Genomic DNA, 23,944 nt, shown 5'->3' on the forward strand with positions numbered 1-23,944 from the left:
ACATCCAGCGGACGTCATAATCACCCTGATGACTTGGGGGGCCCATTGGGGTCCCTAAGGAGAGCCCAAGAACAAAATCACATTCCGCTGGGCGAAGCCCAGAGCCTACAGCTGGGAGTCCTGTGCTCCCTCTGTCTTAGGGAACATTTTTTCCAAGAACGTTCAGGGCCAAAAGATTAGGGACTGGCTGCTCCAGAGATGAGGTGTGACAGAAGCCAGACAGAGACCCAAACAAGCCCCTCAGAAGGCCTCCATGGACATGTCTGCTAGAGAGGTTCATCATCCACCTCAGTAGGGCCACGCGGCTCCCGCGTGGGCCTGGACACAAGGCCCTTCTGGCCCAGTGCCACCTGTAGCACGGATGTCCCCAGTCCCCCCGAGACAGGAAATGAAATCTGCCGTGTCCACACGCTGGAACCTACACAGCTGTTTGAACGTGTGAGCTGAAGTAACATCAGTAGGCACAGAGCAAGCCTCAAGTTATGCCCTTAGGAGGAAAAAGAAGGGTGCCCTGTCCAGTGTGTGCACACATGTGTGTAAATGCACACATACACACACACACACTCAGGATGTGTAAAGACCACCTCTGGAACGATGGACAAGAACTCGGTAACATTGGTTACCTCCAGCCTTGGCACGGTCTGAATTTGTCACCACGCACACAGTGTATCTTCTCAAACAGAAGAGGAAAATGATGCCAGGGCATCCAGGCTGACTGCCCCCCTCCCCAGTGCCTATCCTCTCCGGGCATCCTGGGCGCTGGTCACCGACGTGAATTGAAGCGGGTGGGCTGTGACCTAGCCGTGTCGTCTTGGGAGGATTGCTGCTGCTCTCCAATTTGTTAATTTTTTATAATACCACACTAAGCTGTTTTGAGGTGTAAGTGAGAAGTGGGTGGGGAAGCCGTCTGCAGACTCCTGTTGTCCCCAGCACAATCAGCTCAGGACACCTCAAGCCAGAACTGGTCCCTCCAGTGGGGGCCTGTCCACCCAGACGTCCACAGAAAAACCAGAGGTGGAGGGCCCCGGCACCTGCTTAGACAAAGAAGTCCAGACTGCCGCACACCAACCACGCCAAGACTTCACTGCCAACCGCTTCCTGCTCGTAGGCTTTTAGGTAAATGTACCACCGTCCAAATCAAAATCCACTACGCTGGTTCAGAGCCCTCACCCTGAAAGAGAACTGTGGTCAACATTTTGTTCTGGAACAACCTAGGCCCTTTTAGCTAAGAAATTGTACCTTGGGTCAGTCCCATCATCTGTTTAGAGTTCCGTAGTGCTGGAAAGCGTCCTACATTTTTTGTCTTTCTTTTTGTTTTAAATTAGTAATGAGGTTTTGGAAATATTTGCGTATCTAACCTGTGACATGAAAACACAGGGACCGAAGCCCGTTCTCCCCCTGCCCTGTTCGTCTTCTCCCTCCCAACCCCCCATCATGTGTACTTGTCCTGGCCTCCTGAGTAGTCTCTGCTGATGACTGTCTCTCATGATGCCCAGAACAAGCACCACTAAATGTGGTTTGTGAATTTGCTGTTGCCTTTGAGTGACTCTGAATCTAAGTGGATAAGATCTTACAAAATATGGGGTTGATGGGGACAGAGAATGATAAAAATGGCTCTTCTGAGAAAACATTTTGAAATCCGGAGCACAGCACATTGTCCGATTTGGTTTACGCTACGATCACAATCTGAGAATTTAAGGGGCAGAGGTTTCCAGGAACATCCCAGGCAGGTCACTGGGTCTTGCAGTGAGCGAGCAGGCCTGGGAACACCTGCAAGGTGGGGCCGGTGAGGTCTCTGATGGAGATCAGGGCTTGGCAAACCACAGCCCAGTCCACAGGAGGAGCCTGTATTGCATGGTGCACTGGGTGTTAGAGGCAAGTAATGAATCCTGGAACATTACATCAAAAGCTAGGGGTGTACTGTATGGTGACTAACATAATATAATAAAAAATATCATTATTTAAAAAAAAAAGAAGGCATGTTGATGGGTCTTGCCTTTCATCTAATCTGATAGGCTCCTGTCTTTGGATTGGGCCATTGCGCCTTTTTACATTCAGAGTAACTACTGAGAGCTGTGAATTTACTGCCATTGTATTGCTTGTAAAGTCCCTGTTTCTGTATATTGGCTCCGTTCCTTTCTGATCTTTGTCCTTCTGGACTCTCTCTTTGCTTCATTGTTCCCCTTTAATATGTTCTTTTAATAATACAATGCCAATCTAAAGAATTCTGGTAGAACAGTTCGGGATTGGTTACTGCTTAGTTTTCAGTGGAGGCAAAGGTTTGTAAAAGTTAAAATTCTGCTAAGTGTACATTGAGATTGCTGGAAATGATAGGTGAAGCAACTGTGTATGCAAGAAAGGTTAAGCTGTATTTTTATAAGGGCACTATAAGGAATGAGAATACATTTTTGTTCAGGAAAGAAAAAAGGCAATTTTGTTATTTTGTACTAAATAAAGACTGTTTATTCAGAGAGAAAAGTCTCAGGACAAAATCTGAATGAAAAAGAAAGGTGTAGGAAGTTTGTGAAGCGCAACTTCGGAAAAAACTTTTATTTATGGTCAGGACTAAGATCGAAATGAATGGATTTTATAGGTACGATGGTATAAGTCTGAAATTCTGCTTTTTTTCTCTCTGTTAAAAGGACAAAATTTTCCTGGATTGTTGGTCTGCTCTTGATGTGAAAGAGTTGTATCCCGGAGTCCATAGTCTCTCATGGTTCATCTCCCCCTCTGGTGCCCCCCCCCCTTCATTTTTCCCTTCCTTCTCCTAAGGATCTCCCTGCTATTCCTTATGTTCCACAAATAAGTGAAAGACCATGGACCCAGGGAAGCAAAGGAGGGTTGTAGAGGGGAGGGCGGTGGGGAAATGGGTTAGACCGGTGAAGGGTGTTAAGAAGGGCAGGTATTGCATGGAGCACTGGTTGTTATATGCAAACAATGAATCATGGGACAGTACATCAAAAGTGAATGATGTACGGTATGGTGACTACCATATCGTAAAAAAAAAAAAAAAAAGATGAAAGATTAAAAAGAGGGAGTTGTAAACAAAGATGTTATTACTATTATTATTATGTGTTTTCTTTACCTTTGCAGAAAAGCAAAGTTTCTATGTTTTGTCTTTATCAGGTTTTTGATGACTTAAGAGGACTGAAATGTCTCAGTTTGAAAGAAGCTAAGTTTTGCTAAAGACTGCACAATCTTCCCTAAAATGTCTTTTGGCCTCCTTGGTTCAGTTTAAGTAGTGAGTTTTGTCATGATCCATATATCTATTTAGGCCTATGCTTTAAACCATTCTGAATTTTTAAACAAATTGCCTGGGATTTAAATTGTAAGTGGAGACTTTGCTTTTCTGTTCTTTTCATTTTACTACTTAGGCTTCTTTGGTATGTTAAGTCACTTGGGAAGCATTGTGAAATAAATGATTGGGAAACCATGGGTTCTGTTGTATGGGTAAATGTTATAATTGTTGTAGGAATTATGTGAATTCCTCAAGCTTTAATATGTCTCAGTATAAGGTCCTCACTCGCTGTGCTAATTATGGAAATGTTCTGTGTCACAGAAGTAACGGGATTTCCTTGTCAAGTGCGTTGTAATGAGCTCTCATCAGATCTTGAACCATGTACATTTGTGATTCTTGTGTCATTTATGCCCTTGTCGAATGTGTTTCATCCTCAAGGAGATTCATGAAAGGAATTTTTGACAACTATAAGTTGTGCTCTTTAAAATCCTAAAACTCAACTGGGTAAGAATTTCCAGAACTAATGGAGCCGGTTTTGTTGCATTCAAACAGAACAAGAATTAATACTATGGGGCAGAAAGAGTTGAGGACGATGATGATAGTTTTGTGACTCTTGTTTGAAACATTGCTGGTTCTTTAATATGTGTTCTTCCAGATTTAAGGAAACTTTATGTTAAAATATGCATGATATAGGGAGATCGGATAAAATATGTTTTTGTGAACAAGTGGAAACATTTCACTTTTCTCCCTACCCGAATCCTCCAGAATTCAGCAGCTCTCAGTGAGTATTCCTTCTTTCAAGGTAAGTTTGATTATTTGCCAAAGTTCAACACAAGTCTGTTTTCCTTGCAACAGGTCACTCCTGGAAACTTTAGTTATTTTACCAAGGCGTTGAATGAAGTGTCCTGTTGGAGAGAGAGAGACATGCATATAGACCCTGATATGACCAGACAAGTTGAAGGATATCAGGTTGACTTGATGGAGCCCCTTGGACATATTGGCCTGATAACCTTGCTTACAGAGTTCTCAGGAGCCTTGCCAGATGAGTAAAGAGGGTTACTTCCCGGCAGGTATCGGAACCTCAGGATAGTTTGGGGATCTCAAAAAGAAGAATTGACCCGAATCTACAGGTACTGCAGGCAAGTCTGTGGTGAGTATTTGGCTTGGCCTCTGGCCTCAAGACACGATTGCCAGTTCAATCTAGAAGATTCCTTACGAAAAGTTCTGGCAAAGCAAGGTTTACAAATGTATACGGTCCATTACTGTTCTTGCTGAGCTTAGTTAGAATAGATGCTATGTGAAGTCAGTCAAGCAGAGAAAGACAATTACATGGTTTCCCTTATTTGTGGAACACAAGGAGTAGCAGGGAGATGATTAGGAGAAGGAAGGGAAAGAGGAAGGGGGACGGATAACAGAGGGAGAGAGGAACCATGAGAGACTCTGGACCCAGGGAAACAAACTGAGGGTTTTAGAGAGGAAGGGGGTGGGGGGATGGGCTAGCCGGGTGAAGGGTATTCAGGAGGGCACGTGTTGTGTGGAGCACTGGGTGTTATACACAATCAGTGAATCATGGGACACTACATCAGAAGCTAATGATGTACTGTATGGTGACTCATATATCATCGTAATAAAAATAAATGAAAAAAAAAGAAAGAGTAGATGCTAAGCCAGCAAGTGTGCGATGATCGCTGCGGCCTTCTTTCATCTAAGAAACAATCACAGATCCGTGTAACTGAAAGGCATCACCCATCTGGATTAGCACACACTGCAAACACGCCTGATATTTCTGTGCCTCAAAATGGGTCCCCTTCAGCTATGAAACCATTTATCTTGCAAGTTAGGTTGGAGACATCACTTTTGACACTGACAGTGTTTTCTGATTGGGCAAATCCTATCGGAACGCCACCCAAAGTAATCTTGGAATCCCCTAGAAGCTGGTGGTTCGAGTGCTTGCACCTTGGGTCAGTATCATAAATGCTGGTTAGGATTTAAACCCCTTTAAATCTCCTCCGAAGTTTAAATTTGCATTTTGTGGTGATGAGTGTTTTGACTTCAGGTGTCTGTGAGAGGCAAATCTTCACAAGAAAAGACCCCAGGCCGATTTCAGCCAAATAGAGACTTTAGAGATGGCAAAGATCAGGGCTTACTTTCAACAAGTGTTAATGCAATTTGCCTGTTGAACCTCACCGATTTCTCTTTAAGAATGAAATACTGCTAAGATGCTATTAAAAATAGAGTTGTGAAAGAAGGAAGAAAGACTGAGAGAGTCACTCCCATAGAGTTGAAAAGGCATGGAGGAGGTAGGGTTTATGCACATCTCCTGTTTCAGTTCCATATAATGGAAGATCCAGGGGTTGATGAATGAGAACACACTTCCAATGTGAAAGAAGATTCCAGGAGGAGTAAGCATTGCTAAGATAGTCCTGCAAAATGTAGTTGAAATAGGGTTGATGCACATCTTCTGTTTAGGTTCTGGGAGCAGCATGAACGTTGGACTTTTGTCAGTAGTTGCAAATGATCACTGACCTCTGGGCCACCTCCAGGACCCCATCCTCCTGCTTTGGTCTGAAATAGACATCATGGAACACCTGGTAGCCAAACCGCCAACCATGCATTAGTTTAAGGTCTGCTCGCAGCAATCCTAACTCTTTCCCAGCTTGTGCGACCCTGTGATTTTGACCTCTTTGAGCCTGCACTCCCTGCTGGCAGTGTGGAGCACACTTTCCGTTTGGGGGTGACTCTGTGTCTCCCAGAGTGCAATCCCTAAGACCTGAACTCAAAGCTGTACTTGTTTTACAGACGGTTCTTCTTGGCTCACATTCCTTGGCCTGGCGGGTAGGATGCAACGCGTCTGACCTCTGCGTCTTCGCCGCCGGTTCCAGTGAGATAGGCACAAGAATGGTCCACCCTGTCATCTCCCCGGTGGTTTTGCATCACAGTGGTAAGTTGTCTTGGTTCTGAACCTCCCGCCAGGGTTGAGGTTCAGGCCTTTATTTGGATGTCCTCTTTTGGTGGTTTCTGTCTTTACATCTGAGGGGAAAAGATACCTTCTTCTTGGCTGTGACATTGGAGACAGGTCCTTAAAAAGAAAATACACAGTTGGTTCTTTGGGGAAAAGACCTTAGTAGGACAGATGTAGAAAGTTCTGCAAGTCCTCGCCCCACACAAAAACTCTGAACCAGAGGTTGCTTCTGTTGGCAGAATCGTGCGTTAGTGCAGGTTTACCGCATAAATCGAGGTACCCCCCCATTTAGTGAGCATGTAGCAGCTGTCAGCACGGTGCTGGGTGTTCTATAGCCAAGGCCCTGGTCCTAGCACAGACAGATCCGGTCTTGCTGATGAAGAAAGTTTCCATACAAGTTGCAGTCTCACCTCCCTAAGTGCTTTCCTTGGAGCCCTGGAGACACTCCCAATCCTCCCCTTCTTTTGTGAGATCACCACTTACCTACCATCTGGGGAAGGATCTTGATCTGCTTGTTTTCTGTCTCTGTGATAAGAAGAAAAGCCATCTTCTCGAAAACGTGTCCAAAAGCTTAATGAGGTAATCATCTCAAACCTTGGAACGTCATCATGAATTCAGTGCCGTTAGATCTTATTGAGGTCCCTGAGGTCATGCGTAAGTGGAAGAGGGGATTTGAGAACTTCGTTTAATCCACAGTTACAGAGGTGCTGAGATCTGTAAAGAAATCACACAGTTGGAAGAGAATATGGCGCTCCTTTATTCTGGTTCTGGCTTAACACCTTTTGCTCCTGGTTTGTCCGTGGTCTTTTAAATCTGAGCTTCTCGGCGATTCCATTTCAGCCACCTCAGGTCTCTGTGTTGAGTACTTTCGGGACCAAGTTCAAACCATCTAACAGGGCGTACGAGGCTCTTTACCATCACTATATGAATTTGGTGCCCTCTCTCCAACCCCCTTATGGTCCAGTCACACTAAGTGTTGCTGTGTCTGTTGTTTGCATTCACACCCTCCCTGTATTCCCACCCTTTGCACTCCAGGCCTTCAAGAATCGGCCATGTCCCTTTCTCTATGAAGCTCCTTAACCTCCCCCTCAGCCCACATCATCTACCCTGTACCTCCATAATGATGTCCTTGTCTTCCTTTGGTTCTCCGTAGGCTTCCAGCCATTTTCCAACAATACTTATTGCACACATACTGTGGGTATGTAAGCAAGAGGCGTTCTAGCAGATTAGTAAGACACTGAGCTCTAGGGCCAGACTCCCTGGGTGCGCATCTTAACCCTGCCCCTTCTCCTTAGGCAAGTCACTTGACCTCTTGGGTCCAGGTTTCCTTGCCTGTAATGCAAGGATTATAATCCTACCTGTCTCAGAGTTGCTGTTAGGATTCAGTGTTGTGGAGTTTCTCCAAAGAAAGCGCTCCATCATAGTCATTGTCTTTATGGTACTTGAATGGAAGCTCCACGAGGAGAGGGAATTTCCGCTTCCCGATCTCTGCCCGGGTCAGTGCCTGGCACTAGTAGATGCTTTAAACATACGGTGAACGAATATATGAATTTGCCAGGCATTCTTCTAGTCTCAGGGCAAGCGGCCTTGAACAAAATAAACAAGATCCCTTTCTCATGGCTTCTACTGTAAGCTTTAGACAGAAGCACACGCTTTCATGTAATAGCAGGTGCTGTGAGGAATGTACAAGAGGGAAGTGGGATTGAGGCTAGGGATGGAGGAGCAGTATTAAGTGCGGATGGGCCAACCACACAGAGGATCCAGGTGAGGATTTCAGCCAAGGGCCCAGAATTCCCGAGGGAAAAAGAAGCTCTGCTGGTTAATAGAGCCTCCCCATTTTCTCCAAAGGGCTCTTGGAATGTCTGTCTTCCCCACTAGACTAGGAACGTCCGAAAAGAGGGACTCCATCGTGTAATTGTTTATAAATATCCTCGCTGGTGATTAGTTGGACACTTGATAAATACTTGTTGATGAAACCAAGGAATCCATGTAGGAAAGGGCCTTCCCGTTTGGAAATGCAGGCTCTGAGAGACTCTTCTACCTGTCTGTTTTCTTTTCTCCTTGTATATTCTGCCTTCCTGAAGTCTAGGCCAAGGAATACATCTGAGCATTGACTCATCTTCCTTCCAGTGCTATCCCTGAGCTCTAACATTAGGAGGTCACTTTTCCCCCCAGATCCCAACATTTATTAATCCCCTTTTTGGTAAGAATTAGGTTCAGAGCTGCAGAAACTGTTCTGTAAATGGAAAAAAACTTTAGTAAAAGATTTTGGTTTTCAGAAAGTCATTTCATTTGATGAATTCTAAACATTTGCTCTTTGAGAAGCTCCTTTTCGGTTATCAACATAAAAATGAACCTATCATTTAAATATCCATGCTGTATTACTGTCCAGCACTGAGTTATGAACTTGCGGTGTTGTGATTTATAACATAGATGTGATCTTACCCCGTTTCTGCAGCAAAGCTCCTTAAAGCCCTTGGAATTCCTAAGTGTGGAGGGTGATGGGGTATCTTTTGTTTGCTGTGTTAATGAGAGACTTTGGGACTGAGGAGGGGGCTGGTTGCCTGCCAGTGGAACCAACCACTTGATTATTGGGTGGGAACTTTCAGGCCCGCCCTCCACCTCCTGGGAGGGGAGAAGGGGCTGGAGAACAATGATTGTCATGAAATCATAAAATCATGCCCATGTGATGAAGCCTCCACAAATACCCTGAAGGACGGGTTCTGAGAGCTTCTGGGTTGGTGAACATTGGAGGTGCTGGGAGAGTGGCGCTCTGGAACGGGGCATGGAAACTCAATCCATACCCCTTTCCCCGTACTTGGCCCTACGCAGATCTTCTCTCTTACTCTTCCTGAGTTGTATCCTTTTATAATAAACCGGTAGGTTTGTAAGTGAAATGTTTGTCTGAATTTTGTGAGCCACTGTAACAAATTAATTGAGCCTAAGGAGGCAGTGGTTGGAACCTTCCATCTGTGGCTAGTCAAGCACAGGTGGCAAACTGGACTTGTGATGGGCATCTGAAGGGTGCTGGGGGTCCAGTGTGGTGGGACTGAGCTGTGCAAGCTGACACTATCTCCAGATAGGTCGTGTCAGAAAAGGACATGCGGGTGGTGTCAAAGACTTGCTTGTCACGTGGAAGAAACACATTGCAACTGGTGTCAGAATTGTAGAACTTTATTGAAAGTCGATACGGGGATTTGAAATTAAATGAAATCATTGATGGTCTGGTTTATCTCCAGGGATGGGGGGAATGAAAGTCCATGCAATACTTGTTAAACTAACACACGTAGGACGTAAGATCGTCAGAGAGCCCAGAGGAGGGGGATCCTTCACCCTGAAACTAAGGGGAAATAGAATTTGTAAAGAGGATTGTCTGAATCCTCTTTATGTTCATTAATACTTGCCTATCCAACCTTCCAACAAAAGCAAGGGGAATGGGTAGGATGCTCTTGTCTCCAAGATAAGAGGTTGGGTTTCCGCGGGATCAATAGAAGAGCTGAATATATATCCTTTGGATTTTGGGGGGCATACTCGCATCTGACATATGGCTGAGGAGCCTGAAGGCAAGAGCCTGTTTCCTCAGGCAGCAGGAAAGATACACAGATAGAAGGGGGGAGGGGCACAAGACTTTGTTGTGAAGTAACTGAACTTCCGCGGAATGTAAGGTAAAGTTTGCCTTAGAGGTTCCTACGGTCCAAAGACAACCTCCGGGGGAGAGGAAGGCACTACGTGGGAATCACTTAGGTCGAGCTTGACTGGTGATCATCTGATCCTGAGGGACAATCACCAACAAATAGATATAAAAACCGCATACATCCTGTTCTAGGGGAGTAACAGTGAAAAGACCAACGGTATTGTTAAGTTCTCTGAAGACCTTAGGGGAGACAGATTTACATTTTGGTCAGGCCCTGAGATCACAAATCAGAATGAAAAATAGCAGTCAATAAAGAACTTTCTTGTATCCCTACCTCCGGTCCCTCTCCAGGCTTTTACCAGGAATGTGAAAATGGCATTTTGTAGTGAAGGGGAAATAAGCATGGAAAAAGAAAATCAACAATCTCTTCACATATTTAACCACAGCTTGGTTAGGAAAGAAAAAAAAGCATTTTCATACTGTTCATTGTCTGCTGAGTTGAGACTGTTTGCAACTTAAAATGAGAGTTAAAAGTGGTGGCGGCGACTTGCTGGAGGCGGAGCCCACATGCAAGAGGCAGCACCTGCAGGCTGGGGTCGGCCTCCGCAGTAGTGCAGGGAGCAGGGACATGCAGGGAGTGCCCCCCTGCTGGAGGTGGGTCCGAGTCCCACCCCCCCCCACTGGAGACAGCAGGGTCGTCCACGGATGCAGCGCCCCTGCTGCAGGCACCAGCGGCAGTGCCCACTGGGCTGGAGGCCTACAGCGACCACTGAGACAACAATGGAGGCGGCTCCCTTGCAGGAGCTGCAGGAGGCTTTGCTTTTACTGGAGGCGGCTCGTGCATCAGCATCCTTCCTGGGACCGGCGCCCGCCGCAGTGGAGGAGGCGCCCTTCTCGCTGGAGGCAGCAGGGGCGACCACAAGATGCAGCGTGCCTGCCAGAGGTGCCCGCTGCAGCGCCCCTGCTGGAAGCTCCCGGGGCACCGCTGTTTCTGGAGGCAGTGCCCCTGGCACAGGAAGCAGCAGGGGCGACTATGGAAGCCCCGCAGGCTGGGGGCGGAGCCCCGCAGGCTGGGGGCGGAGCCCCGCAGGCTGGGGGCGGAGCCCCGCAGGCTGGGGGCGGAGCCCCGCAGGCTGGGGGCGGAGCCCCGCACGCTGGTCGCTTCTCACTTCGGTGCTGCGCGGACTCCAGTGCGGACGTGTTGGCAGCGGTGGAGTCTTCGGCAGCGTTGATCGTGTCATCGGCGGCAGCATTGGAGGTGTCTTGGGCTTCGAGGGAGTCAGCGAGAGCGGCGGCGTCCCTGGAGGCAGCAGAGGCTGCTTTATTGGAGGGGCGTCGACTGAAGAGGTCTCGGTGTTGGAGGCAGCCCCAGCCTCGGCGGCGCTGGCGGCGGCGCCTCCCTTTGACGTCAGTGGTGCGCCGCCTCCGGCATTGAAGGTGGCGTCGCTAGAGGCATCGCTGGAGGCGGCATCCACAGATTCGGCCTCGGCGCTGGAGGTGGCTGCGGCGGCTGTGGAGGCAGCGGCAACGAGGGCGACGGTGAGTTCCCAAGTGGCATGGGCTGCGACGCAAGGGGCGGTGAGGGTGGTGAGGGCAGCGGCGGGGAGTTCCGTGGTCGTGCTGTGGCGCGGGTGTTGATTTCCGTGGCGACGGTGGTTGCGCGTCAGTGAGGTCAGGGGCCCTGGTGGCAGCGGCACCTGCATTGTAGGTGTGCAGTGACGTCAAGGGCCGTGGAGTCGTGGGTTCCCTGGCGGGGAAGAGGATGGCATGGTTGGTTAGGGCTCTGAGTCCCAGGCGGCGGTGAGGGCGAGGATTGTGAGTTGTCATGGGTGGCGAGGGCAGCAGCCGTATGGTCCCAGGCAGAGATGGGAGAGGGCGTGGGCGGTATGTTCAGCGGTGGCCACAGCAGGAAAGGCTGTTGCTTGGGTGGTGGGGAGATGGGTTGGGTTGGAAGGGGCTCTTTCTGGTTCTGTTTCTCCACGGACATGGTCTTGTAGGTTATTCTTCTCTCTTGGGTCCTCTAAGTTATGTATATACAGTTTTGTATTATAATTTATTTTATAGATGTTTTATATATTGTATACTTGAATATGATGCTTTATATGTTAAATTAGTTACATATGGTTAATGCTGCAATGAAGATGCAGGTATAAATATGTTTTCAAATAGGTGTTTTCATTTTGTTCCGTTGAAAGCTAAGAAGAGAAGTTACTGGATTGTAGGATAGTTCTCTTTTTAATTTTTCTTTTGTTGGCGGAGGCTGCATACGGTTTTCCACAGCGTGTGCACCTACTTCTGTACCCACCAACAGTGCACCAGGGATCCCTTTCCTTCACATCTTAGCTAACGTTTGTTATTTCTGTCTTTTTGATACCGAACCTTCTAAGCAGTGTGAGGCGATACCTCAGTGTTGTTTCGATTTGCATTTCCCTGATGATTATTGATGTGGAGCATCTTTTCACGGAACTGTTGACGTCTCTGTGTCTTCTCTGCATAATGTCCGTTTGGAAAATCCTTCCACTTTGTTTTTTGTTGTTGTTGTGATTGAGTTGTAGGAATTCATTCTATATATTGGAAAGTCACCTTTTATGAGATTTATGAGTAGCAAGTCTTTTCTCCCAGGCGGTAGGTTGCCTCTTTATTTAGTTGGTGATTTTCATGGTTGGGCAGGAGCTTTTTAGTTTCTTGTAGCTTCGCTTATTTACTTTTGCTTTTACTGCCTTGGCTTTTGGAACATGATCCAAAAAAAAAATTCACGCCTGAGTAGTACGTAGGGCAGCTTTGTCCCTATGTTTCCTGCTAAGAGTTGTAAGGTTTCAGGTCTTGAATTCATTTTGAGTTAATGTTTGTGTCGAGTGTAAGATAGTGGTACGGATTCATTCTTTTGCATGGGTCTGTTCGGTTTTTCCAGCACCGCTCAGTAAAGGGACTGTCCTTTCCCCCTTGCATATTCTTGGCTCCTTGGTCATAAAGTACCGGACCGTAGAAGTGTGGGTTTCCTTCTGGGCTCTGTCTTCTGTTCTGTTGATCTGTGTGTCTGCTTTGATGCCAATATGCCAGCAATCAGTAGAGCTTTGTAATAGAGTTTGAAACGAGGGAGCACAGATTTTTATGCATTTTGTACCCTGCCACTTTACTGAATTTGTTCAATAGTTGTTTTTGTGGTTGTGTTTAGGGTTTTCTACATATAATATCATGTCATCTGAAAAGAGTGACCTTCACTTCTTGGTTTCCAGTTTGGATGCCTTTTATTGATTTAGTTTTCTTGTGTAATTGCTCTGGCTAGGATTTCCAGTATTGCAGTGGACGCTTGGCCAACGTGGGTCTGAACTGGGCAGTCTGCTTATTACGTGGGTTTTTTCAGTAAAGAGACGTTGCTGTAAATGTATTGTCCGTAAGGTTTTTCTTTGTTATTTCTTTTCAGATTTTTATTGAAGTGTTAGTTAAGGTGGCCTTATAGGTGGCCTGCTGCCACCTTTCCCGTGAGCGGAGAGTGGGAGGGGTGCACTGCAGCGCAGGGTGGCTGTTACGTTGGGGTCAGGGAAGGAGGAGGAGAACGTTCCAGCGACCCTCTGGTGACACCCACGGCCTGCCCCGCAGCCCCTCGGTGTGGTTCCAAGAGAGGGAGGTGGTCCTGGGCCAGCTGACCCCTGTTTCCTTCCACCTGTAGGTGTGAAGAAATAGCGGCACTATGAGCTCATCCGGATGGCGTACGACATCACTGGTGAGAGCCCGGCTAGTGTGCCCATGGAGGTGCTTGTCGTCGAGGCTGCTAAGCTCCAGGCGCCACTACTCCTCACCCTACTTACTACAACTTGTGGAAGCAGCAGGCCGTGGGCGGGCAAGCCCGGTACAGGTACAAGGTAGTGGCACATAGGGAGGCAAGGCCACACCTGCACAATGTGGTCAGCGCGCAGAGCGCCATGTTCATGCCCGCTGCCTGGCAATGAGACTCGGCTCACCAGCCAGGTGAACTGCCCCAGGCTGGAAAAGCAGCATGGGTGAGAGTCCCAGCCTCGGAGTCCTGAATGCAGTTCCTTACTCCTTGAGGACAGCACTGGGGTCAGGGAAGGGGCAGGAGAGGAACACAACACACTGGGGGATTCCTGCACCCTGAGTCCTACAGCGCCCAGCCTCAGAAGGCCCAGAGTGAACATCAGTGGGCACAGGAACGGTGGGGCCCTACGTCTCTACCAGTTAGGATTCCACTGAAGGAACCTGGGGCTCTGGGTCCTCTTCTCCTTCACTGGTACCCCATCCACAGGATAATGGGGACCCGAGCCCCTCTTGGGGGCTTGAGCCTCTGGCGCAACCCTTGCAAAAGCGCCTCTGAGCAGAGCTGCGTCCCCTGGCCAAGATTATGCAGAGGGGTCGTTCACGCATTGGCTGCCTTTCCCTGCACACCTGCGCCCTCACCGCCTCTGCGGCATCATCTCTCCTCAAGGCCACACACTACATGGCAGCTTGCCAGGCCACAAGTGCCCAGCCTAGGCCCCGGGGGTGGTGTGGCTGCTGCCTCCTGGCAGCGTGAGTCTCCAGCTGCAGACGGGCAAGCTGGAAGCATCTCTGCTTGCCTTCTGAGAGATCGCCTGTTTTTTGTCAGTTTCCCAAACTGTTCCTGCGAACGGGGCAAGCTCCGGTGGTTCTGTGCATGAGTTCCATTGGCATAGGCTAGCCTGAGACCCTAAACCTCCATGCGGCGGAGAACCCTGCTTCTTGCACCTGAGGGCAGGGGGGTGACCCTCCTCGCTCTAGGGACTGAGCTCTGAGGGATGGCAGTGTGGCATCCCAAAAGGGTCCAGCTTGTGGGGCTGCAGAGGCTTCAGGAGCCCAGCCCGGGTTAGAGCCCTCAGGCCGGGGAGTAGCACCCACACTGCTGCCTGGGCTCAGCAGAAAGATGGTGGCACAGGGCTTATGGATAAGACAAACGGTGGGTCGTTCCAGAAAAGATTCTTCAACCAAGGCAGTCGCTTATTTGCTGTCAGCTATGGATGGAAGCCCAATGTGTGCTTTTTGTAAATTGAGGTATTTTGGGGGGAAAAAAAAAAAAAAGGAAAAAACTCATTGAAAATCATAAACTGATTCTAAATGGCCACAGCCTGTTGGGGGCCCAGCTCTGGAGGTCAGCATTGCTACGTGCACCCTGCCAGAGTATTTGGTGTTGACTCATGCCCATGAGCACTCCGAGCCAGATCCTTCCTGCCCACTCACCTTCCAGCTTGTTGGCCCTCCCGCTCACAGCCGCAGCTCTGACCCCGACCAGCAGGCCGGGGCGTCCCCTGTCAGCCCCGCCAGTGCACCTTACGGGACGTCTGCCTGTAGGAGAGAGAAGCCAGAGGGCCTGAGCTGACCCTTGACCCCTTGGCCTCCACCTCCTGAGCATCTGAGGTGATTCTGCCCAGGCTCTGTTCACCCTGGTTCTTACCTCAGGCACCAAGCCCCACAGCACCATGAAAAGGCAAAGCGAGAAGAGGTTTGGAGGTTGGTGACAAGGCCTCCGCGTGTTAACCCAGAAAACCGTAATTTGATGCAGTGGTTGCCAGCTTCTGTGATGTTCGTAGTGGGTTTTAAGGGTTTGGTTCTGTGTCGAGGTGGAACTGTTCTCAGTCACTGTGTTTGGGTTGTGTGGAAGGGTTTGCAATCCTACTAATGGTAGAGACCATTTCCTAAAATGTTCGGTTGGCCAGATGCCTCTTGTTAAATGGTCTGGTCATGTCTGTGGCTTCTCTTGTACAAGTAGTTCAGGATTTGCCAAAGTGTCTTTCCGTGTAATGGCTTAAGTCAGTCAACAGAGAGCATGGGCCAAAATTCCAGGCTGTTAATTTTGGGCTCTGCGGTCTTAAAATGTCCTGCTTCTCCTCAGATGAGACCATACTCTACAGTCATTGAGCAAAGCACTACGTTATGGAGTTGAATGGGAGCCAGGTAAAAAATGCATATTTTTGAGACATCCAGCAGACGTCATAATCACCCTGATGACTTGGGGGGCCCATTGGGGTCCCTAAGGAGAGCCCAAGAACAAAATCACATTCCGCTGGGCGAAGCCCAGAGCCTACAGCTGGGAGTCCTGTGCTCCCTCTGTCTTAGGGAACATTTTTTCCAAGAACGTTCAGGGCCAAAAGATTAGGGACTGGCTGCTCCAGAGATGAGGTGTGACAGAAGCCAGACAGAGACCCAAACAAGCCCCTCAGAAGGCCTCCATGGACATGTCTGCTAGAGAGGTTCATCATCCACCTCAGTAGGGCCACGCGGCTCCCGCGTGGGCCTGGACACAAGGCCCTTCTGGCCCAGTGCCACCTGTAGCACGGATGTCCCCAGTCCCCCCGAGACAGGAAATGAAATCTGCCGTGTCCACACGCTGGAACCTACACAGCTGTTTGAACGTGTGAGCTGAAGTAACATCAGTAGGCACAGAGCAAGCCTCAAGTTATGCCCTTAGGAGGAAAAAGAAGGGTGCCCTGTCCAGTGTGTGCACACATGTGTGTAAATGCACACATACACACACACACACTCAGGATGTGTAAAGACCACCTCTGGAACGATGGACAAGAACTCGGTAACATTGGTTACCTCCAGCCTTGGCACGGTCTGAATTTGTCACCACGCACACAGTGTATCTTCTCAAACAGAAGAGGAAAATGATGCCAGGGCATCCAGGCTGACTGCCCCCCTCCCCAGTGCCTATCCTCTCCGGGCATCCTGGGCGCTGGTCACCGACGTGAATTGAAGCGGGTGGGCTGTGACCTAGCCGTGTCGTCTTGGGAGGATTGCTGCTGCTCTCCAATTTGTTAATTTTTTATAATACCACACTAAGCTGTTTTGAGGTGTAAGTGAGAAGTGGGTGGGGAAGCCGTCTGCAGACTCCTGTTGTCCCCAGCACAATCAGCTCAGGACACCTCAAGCCAGAACTGGTCCCTCCAGTGGGGGCCTGTCCACCCAGACGTCCACAGAAAAACCAGAGGTGGAGGGCCCCGGCACCTGCTTAGACAAAGAAGTCCAGACTGCCGCACACCAACCACGCCAAGACTTCACTGCCAACCGCTTCCTGCTCGTAGGCTTTTAGGTAAATGTACCACCGTCCAAATCAAAATCCACTACGCTGGTTCAGAGCCCTCACCCTGAAAGAGAACTGTGGTCAACATTTTGTTCTGGAACAACCTAGGCCCTTTTAGCTAAGAAATTGTACCTTGGGTCAGTCCCATCATCTGTTTAGAGTTCCGTAGTGCTGGAAAGCGTCCTACATTTTTTGTCTTTGTTTTTGTTTTAAATTAGTAATGAGGTTTTGGAAATATTTGCGTATCTAACCTGTGACATGAAAACACAGGGACCGAAGCCCGTTCTCCCCCTGCCCTGTTCGTCTTCTCCCTCCCAACCCCCCATCATGTGTACTTGTCCTGGCCTCCTGAGTAGTCTCTGCTGATGACTGTCTCTCATGATGCCCAGAACAAGCACCACTAAATGTGGTTTGTGAATTTGCTGTTGCCTTTGAGTGACTCTGAATCTAAGTGGATAAGATCTTACAAAATATGGGGTTGATGGGGACAGAGAATGATAAAAATGGCTCTTCTGAGAAAACATTTTGAAATCCGGAGCACAGCACATTGTCCGATTTGGTTTACGCTACGATCACAATCTGAGAATTTAAGGGGCAGAGGTTTCCAGGAACATCCCAGGCAGGTCACTGGGTCTTGCAGTGAGCGAGCAGGCCTGGGAACACCTGCAAGGTGGGGCCGGTGAGGTCTCTGATGGAGATCAGGGCTTGGCAAACCACAGCCCAGTCCACAGGAGGAGCCTGTATTGCATGGTGCACTGGGTGTTAGAGGCAAGTAATGAATCCTGGAACATTACATCAAAAGCTAGGGGTGTACTGTATGGTGACTAACATAATATAATAAAAAATATCATTATTTAAAAAAAAAAGAAGGCATGTTGATGGGTCTTGCCTTTCATCTAATCTGATAGGCTCCTGTCTTTGGATTGGGCCATTGCGCCTTTTTACATTCAGAGTAACTACTGAGAGCTGTGAATTTACTGCCATTGTATTGCTTGTAAAGTCCCTGTTTCTGTATATTGGCTCCGTTCCTTTCTGATCTTTGTCCTTCTGGACTCTCTCTTTGCTTCATTGTTCCCCTTTAATATGTTCTTTTAATAATACAATGCCAATCTAAAGAATTCTGGTAGAACAGTTCGGGATTGGTTACTGCTTAGTTTTCAGTGGAGGCAAAGGTTTGTAAAAGTTAAAATTCTGCTAAGTGTACATTGAGATTGCTGGAAATGATAGGTGAAGCAACTGTGTATGCAAGAAAGGTTAAGCTGTATTTTTATAAGGGCACTATAAGGAATGAGAATACATTTTTGTTCAGGAAAGAAAAAAGGCAATTTTGTTATTTTGTACTAAATAAAGACTGTTTATTCAGAGAGAAAAGTCTCAGGACAAAATCTGAATGAAAAAGAAAGGTGTAGGAAGTTTGTGAAGCGCAACTTCGGAAAAAACTTTTATTTATGGTCAGGACTAAGATCGAAATGAATGGATTTTATAGGTACGATGGTATAAGTCTGAAATTCTGCTTTTTTTCTCTCTGTTAAAAGGACAAAATTTTCCTGGATTGTTGGTCTGCTCTTGATGTGAAAGAGTTGTATCCCGGAGTCCATAGTCTCTCATGGTTCATCTCCCCCTCTGGTGCCCCCCCCCCTTCATTTTTCCCTTCCTTCTCCTAAGGATCTCCCTGCTATTCCTTATGTTCCACAAATAAGTGAAAGACCATGGACCCAGGGAAGCAAAGGAGGGTTGTAGAGGGGAGGGCGGTGGGGAAATGGGTTAGACCGGTGAAGGGTGTTAAGAAGGGCAGGTATTGCATGGAGCACTGGTTGTTATATGCAAACAATGAATCATGGGACAGTACATCAAAAGTGAATGATGTACGGTATGGTGACTACCATATCGTAAAAAAAAAAAAAAAAAGATGAAAGATTAAAAAGAGGGAGTTGTAAACAAAGATGTTATTACTATTATTATTATGTGTTTTCTTTACCTTTGCAGAAAAGCAAAGTTTCTATGTTTTGTCTTTATCAGGTTTTTGATGACTTAAGAGGACTGAAATGTCTCAGTTTGAAAGAAGCTAAGTTTTGCTAAAGACTGCACAATCTTCCCTAAAATGTCTTTTGGCCTCCTTGGTTCAGTTTAAGTAGTGAGTTTTGTCATGATCCATATATCTATTTAGGCCTATGCTTTAAACCATTCTGAATTTTTAAACAAATTGCCTGGGATTTAAATTGTAAGTGGAGACTTTGCTTTTCTGTTCTTTTCATTTTACTACTTAGGCTTCTTTGGTATGTTAAGTCACTTGGGAAGCATTGTGAAATAAATGATTGGGAAACCATGGGTTCTGTTGTATGGGTAAATGTTATAATTGTTGTAGGAATTATGTGAATTCCTCAAGCTTTAATATGTCTCAGTATAAGGTCCTCACTCGCTGTGCTAATTATGGAAATGTTCTGTGTCACAGAAGTAACGGGATTTCCTTGTCAAGTGCGTTGTAATGAGCTCTCATCAGATCTTGAACCATGTACATTTGTGATTCTTGTGTCATTTATGCCCTTGTCGAATGTGTTTCATCCTCAAGGAGATTCATGAAAGGAATTTTTGACAACTATAAGTTGTGCTCTTTAAAATCCTAAAACTCAACTGGGTAAGAATTTCCAGAACTAATGGAGCCGGTTTTGTTGCATTCAAACAGAACAAGAATTAATACTATGGGGCAGAAAGAGTTGAGGACGATGATGATAGTTTTGTGACTCTTGTTTGAAACATTGCTGGTTCTTTAATATGTGTTCTTCCAGATTTAAGGAAACTTTATGTTAAAATATGCATGATATAGGGAGATCGGATAAAATATGTTTTTGTGAACAAGTGGAAACATTTCACTTTTCTCCCTACCCGAATCCTCCAGAATTCAGCAGCTCTCAGTGAGTATTCCTTCTTTCAAGGTAAGTTTGATTATTTGCCAAAGTTCAACACAAGTCTGTTTTCCTTGCAACAGGTCACTCCTGGAAACTTTAGTTATTTTACCAAGGCGTTGAATGAAGTGTCCTGTTGGAGAGAGAGAGACATGCATATAGACCCTGATATGACCAGACAAGTTGAAGGATATCAGGTTGACTTGATGGAGCCCCTTGGACATATTGGCCTGATAACCTTGCTTACAGAGTTCTCAGGAGCCTTGCCAGATGAGTAAAGAGGGTTACTTCCCGGCAGGTATCGGAACCTCAGGATAGTTTGGGGATCTCAAAAAGAAGAATTGACCCGAATCTACAGGTACTGCAGGCAAGTCTGTGGTGAGTATTTGGCTTGGCCTCTGGCCTCAAGACACGATTGCCAGTTCAATCTAGAAGATTCCTTACGAAAAGTTCTGGCAAAGCAAGGTTTACAAATGTATACGGTCCATTACTGTTCTTGCTGAGCTTAGTTAGAATAGATGCTATGTGAAGTCAGTCAAGCAGAGAAAGACAATTACATGGTTTCCCTTATTTGTGGAACACAAGGAGTAGCAGGGAGATGATTAGGAGAAGGAAGGGAAAGAGGAAGGGGGACGGATAACAGAGGGAGAGAGGAACCATGAGAGACTCTGGACCCAGGGAAACAAACTGAGGGTTTTAGAGAGGAAGGGGGTGGGGGGATGGGCTAGCCGGGTGAAGGGTATTCAGGAGGGCACGTGTTGTGTGGAGCACTGGGTGTTATACACAATCAGTGAATCATGGGACACTACATCAGAAGCTAATGATGTACTGTATGGTGACTCATATATCATCGTAATAAAAATAAATGAAAAAAAAAGAAAGAGTAGATGCTAAGCCAGCAAGTGTGCGATGATCGCTGCGGCCTTCTTTCATCTAAGAAACAATCACAGATCCGTGTAACTGAAAGGCATCACCCATCTGGATTAGCACACACTGCAAACACGCCTGATATTTCTGTGCCTCAAAATGGGTCCCCTTCAGCTATGAAACCATTTATCTTGCAAGTTAGGTTGGAGACATCACTTTTGACACTGACAGTGTTTTCTGATTGGGCAAATCCTATCGGAACGCCACCCAAAGTAATCTTGGAATCCCCTAGAAGCTGGTGGTTCGAGTGCTTGCACCTTGGGTCAGTATCATAAATGCTGGTTAGGATTTAAACCCCTTTAAATCTCCTCCGAAGTTTAAATTTGCATTTTGTGGTGATGAGTGTTTTGACTTCAGGTGTCTGTGAGAGGCAAATCTTCACAAGAAAAGACCCCAGGCCGATTTCAGCCAAATAGAGACTTTAGAGATGGCAAAGATCAGGGCTTACTTTCAACAAGTGTTAATGCAATTTGCCTGTTGAACCTCACCGATTTCTCTTTAAGAATGAAATACTGCTAAGATGCTATTAAAAATAGAGTTGTGAAAGAAGGAAGAAAGACTGAGAGAGTCACTCACATAGAGTTGAAAAGACATGGAGGAGGTAGGGTTTATGCACATCTCCTGTTTCAGTTCCATATAATGGAAGATCCAGGGGTTGATGAATGAGAACACACTTCCAATGTGAAAGAAGATTCCAGGAGGAGTAAGCATTGCTAAGATAGTCCTGCAAAATGTAGTTGAAATAGGGTTGATGCACATCTTCTGTTTAGGTTCTGGGAGCAGCATGAACGTTGGACTTTTGTCAGTAGTTGCAAATGATCACTGACCTCTGGGCCACCTCCAGGACCCCATCCTCCTGCTTTGGTCTGAAATAGACATCATGGAACACCTGGTAGCCAAACCGCCAACCATGCATTAGTTTAAGGTCTGCTCGCAGCAATCCTAACTCTTTCCCAGCTTGTGCGACCCTGTGATTTTGACCTCTTTGAGCCTGCACTCCCTGCTGGCAGTGTGGAGCACACTTTCCGTTTGGGGGTGACTCTGTGTCTCCCAGAGTGCAATCCCTAAGACCTGAACTCAAAGCTGTACTTGTTTTACAGACGGTTCTTCTTGGCTCACATTCCTTGGCCTGGCGGGTAGGATGCAACGCGTCTGACCTCTGCGTCTTCGCCGCCGGTTCCAGTGAGATAGGCACAAGAATGGTCCACCCTGTCATCTCCCCGGTGGTTTTGCATCACAGTGGTAAGTTGTCTTGGTTCTGAACCTCCCGCCAGGGTTGAGGTTCAGGCCTTTATTTGGATGTCCTCTTTTGGTGGTTTCTGTCTTTACATCTGAGGGGAAAAGATACCTTCTTCTTGGCTGTGACATTGGAGACAGGTCCTTAAAAAGAAAATACACAGTTGGTTCTTTGGGGAAAAGACCTTAGTAGGACAGATGTAGAAAGTTCTGCAAGTCCTCGCCCCACACAAAAACTCTGAACCAGAGGTTGCTTCTGTTGGCAGAATCGTGCGTTAGTGCAGGTTTACCGCATAAATCGAGGTACCCCCCCATTTAGTGAGCATGTAGCAGCTGTCAGCACGGTGCTGGGTGTTCTATAGCCAAGGCCCTGGTCCTAGCACAGACAGATCCGGTCTTGCTGATGAAGAAAGTTTCCATACAAGTTGCAGTCTCACCTCCCTAAGTGCTTTCCTTGGAGCCCTGGAGACACTCCCAATCCTCCCCTTCTTTTGTGAGATCACCACTTACCTACCATCTGGGGAAGGATCTTGATCTGCTTGTTTTCTGTCTCTGTGATAAGAAGAAAAGCCATCTTCTCGAAAACGTGTCCAAAAGCTTAATGAGGTAATCATCTCAAACCTTGGAACGTCATCATGAATTCAGTGCCGTTAGATCTTATTGAGGTCCCTGAGGTCATGCGTAAGTGGAAGAGGGGATTTGAGAACTTCGTTTAATCCACAGTTATAGAGGTGCTGAGATCTGTAAAGAAATCACACAGTTGGAAGAGAATATGGCGCTCCTTTATTCTGGTTCTGGCTTAACACCTTTTGCTCCTGGTTTGTCCGTGGTCTTTTAAATCTGAGCTTCTCGGCGATTCCATTTCAGCCACCTCAGGTCTCTGTGTTGAGTACTTTCGGGACCAAGTTCAAACTATCTAACAGGGCGTACGAGGCTCTTTACCATCACTATATGAATTTGGTGCCCTCTCTCCAACCCCCTTATGGTCCAGTCACACTAAGTGTTGCTGTGTCTGTTGTTTGCATTCACACCCTCCCTGTATTCCCACCCTTTGCACTCCAGGCCTTCAAGAATCGGCCATGTCCCTTTCTCTATGAAGCTCCTTAACCTCCCCCTCAGCCCACATCATCTACCCTGTACCTCCATAATGATGTCCTTGTCTTCCTTTGGTTCTCCGTAGGCTTCCAGCCATTTTCCAACAATACTTATTGCACACATACTGTGGGTATGTAAGCAAGAGGCGTTCTAGCAGATTAGTAAGACACTGAGCTCTAGGGCCAGACTCCCTGGGTGCGCATCTTAACCCTGCCCCTTCTCCTTAGGCAAGTCACTTGACCTCTTGGGTCCAGGTTTCCTTGCCTGTAATGCAAGGATTATAATCCTACCTGTCTCAGAGTTGCTGTTAGGATTCAGTGTTGTGGAGTTTCTCCAAAGAAAGCGCTCCATCATAGTCATTGTCTTTATGGTACTTGAATGGAAGCTCCACGAGGAGAGGGAATTTCCGCTTCCCGATCTCTGCCCGGGTCAGTGCCTGGCACTAGTAGATGCTTTAAACATACGGTGAACGAATATATGAATTTGCCAGGCGTTCTTCTAGTCTCAGGGCAAGCGGCCTTGAACAAAATAAACAAGATCCCTTTCTCATGGCTTCTACTGTAAGCTTTAGACAGAAGCACACGCTTTCATGTAATAGCAGGTGCTGTGAGGAATGTACAAGAGGGAAGTGGGATTGAGGCTAGGGATGGAGGAGCAGTATTAAGTGAGGATGGGCCAACCACACAGAGGATCCAGGTGAGGATTTCAGCCTGATCTCTGTGTGACATAGGAATCCCAGACTAGGGTTCAGTTACAGGGTACCATTTTGTATGGCGTTATGTCAGAGTGTGAGCACAGGCTATCAGAAGCTCGTATTTGGAACTGGCACCCAACTTTTGATCAGCCCAAGTAAGTCAGATCTCCAGAAATGTGTAAACCCACCTCCAGTATTGGG

General features: G+C 47.1%; 1 gene segment (V, D, J or C); it reads left to right on the plus strand.

The window, feature by feature from the left end:
• LOC148107268 (T-cell receptor alpha chain constant-like) overlaps positions 1-23,944 on the plus strand; it is a 55,416-nt gene that overhangs the window by 13,661 nt on the left and 17,811 nt on the right. Inside the window, 4 exon segments of the C gene segment in view lie at positions 4,094-4,388; positions 6,038-6,179; positions 19,875-19,988; positions 20,090-21,960. Coding sequence covers positions 21,918-21,960 — 43 coding nt within the window.

This window comes from Ursus americanus, chromosome 33, assembly GCF_024610735.1.
Source record: "Ursus americanus isolate L20-20 chromosome 33, mUrsAme1.1.p, whole genome shotgun sequence".
Classification (NCBI taxonomy): domain Eukaryota; kingdom Metazoa; phylum Chordata; class Mammalia; order Carnivora; family Ursidae; genus Ursus; species Ursus americanus.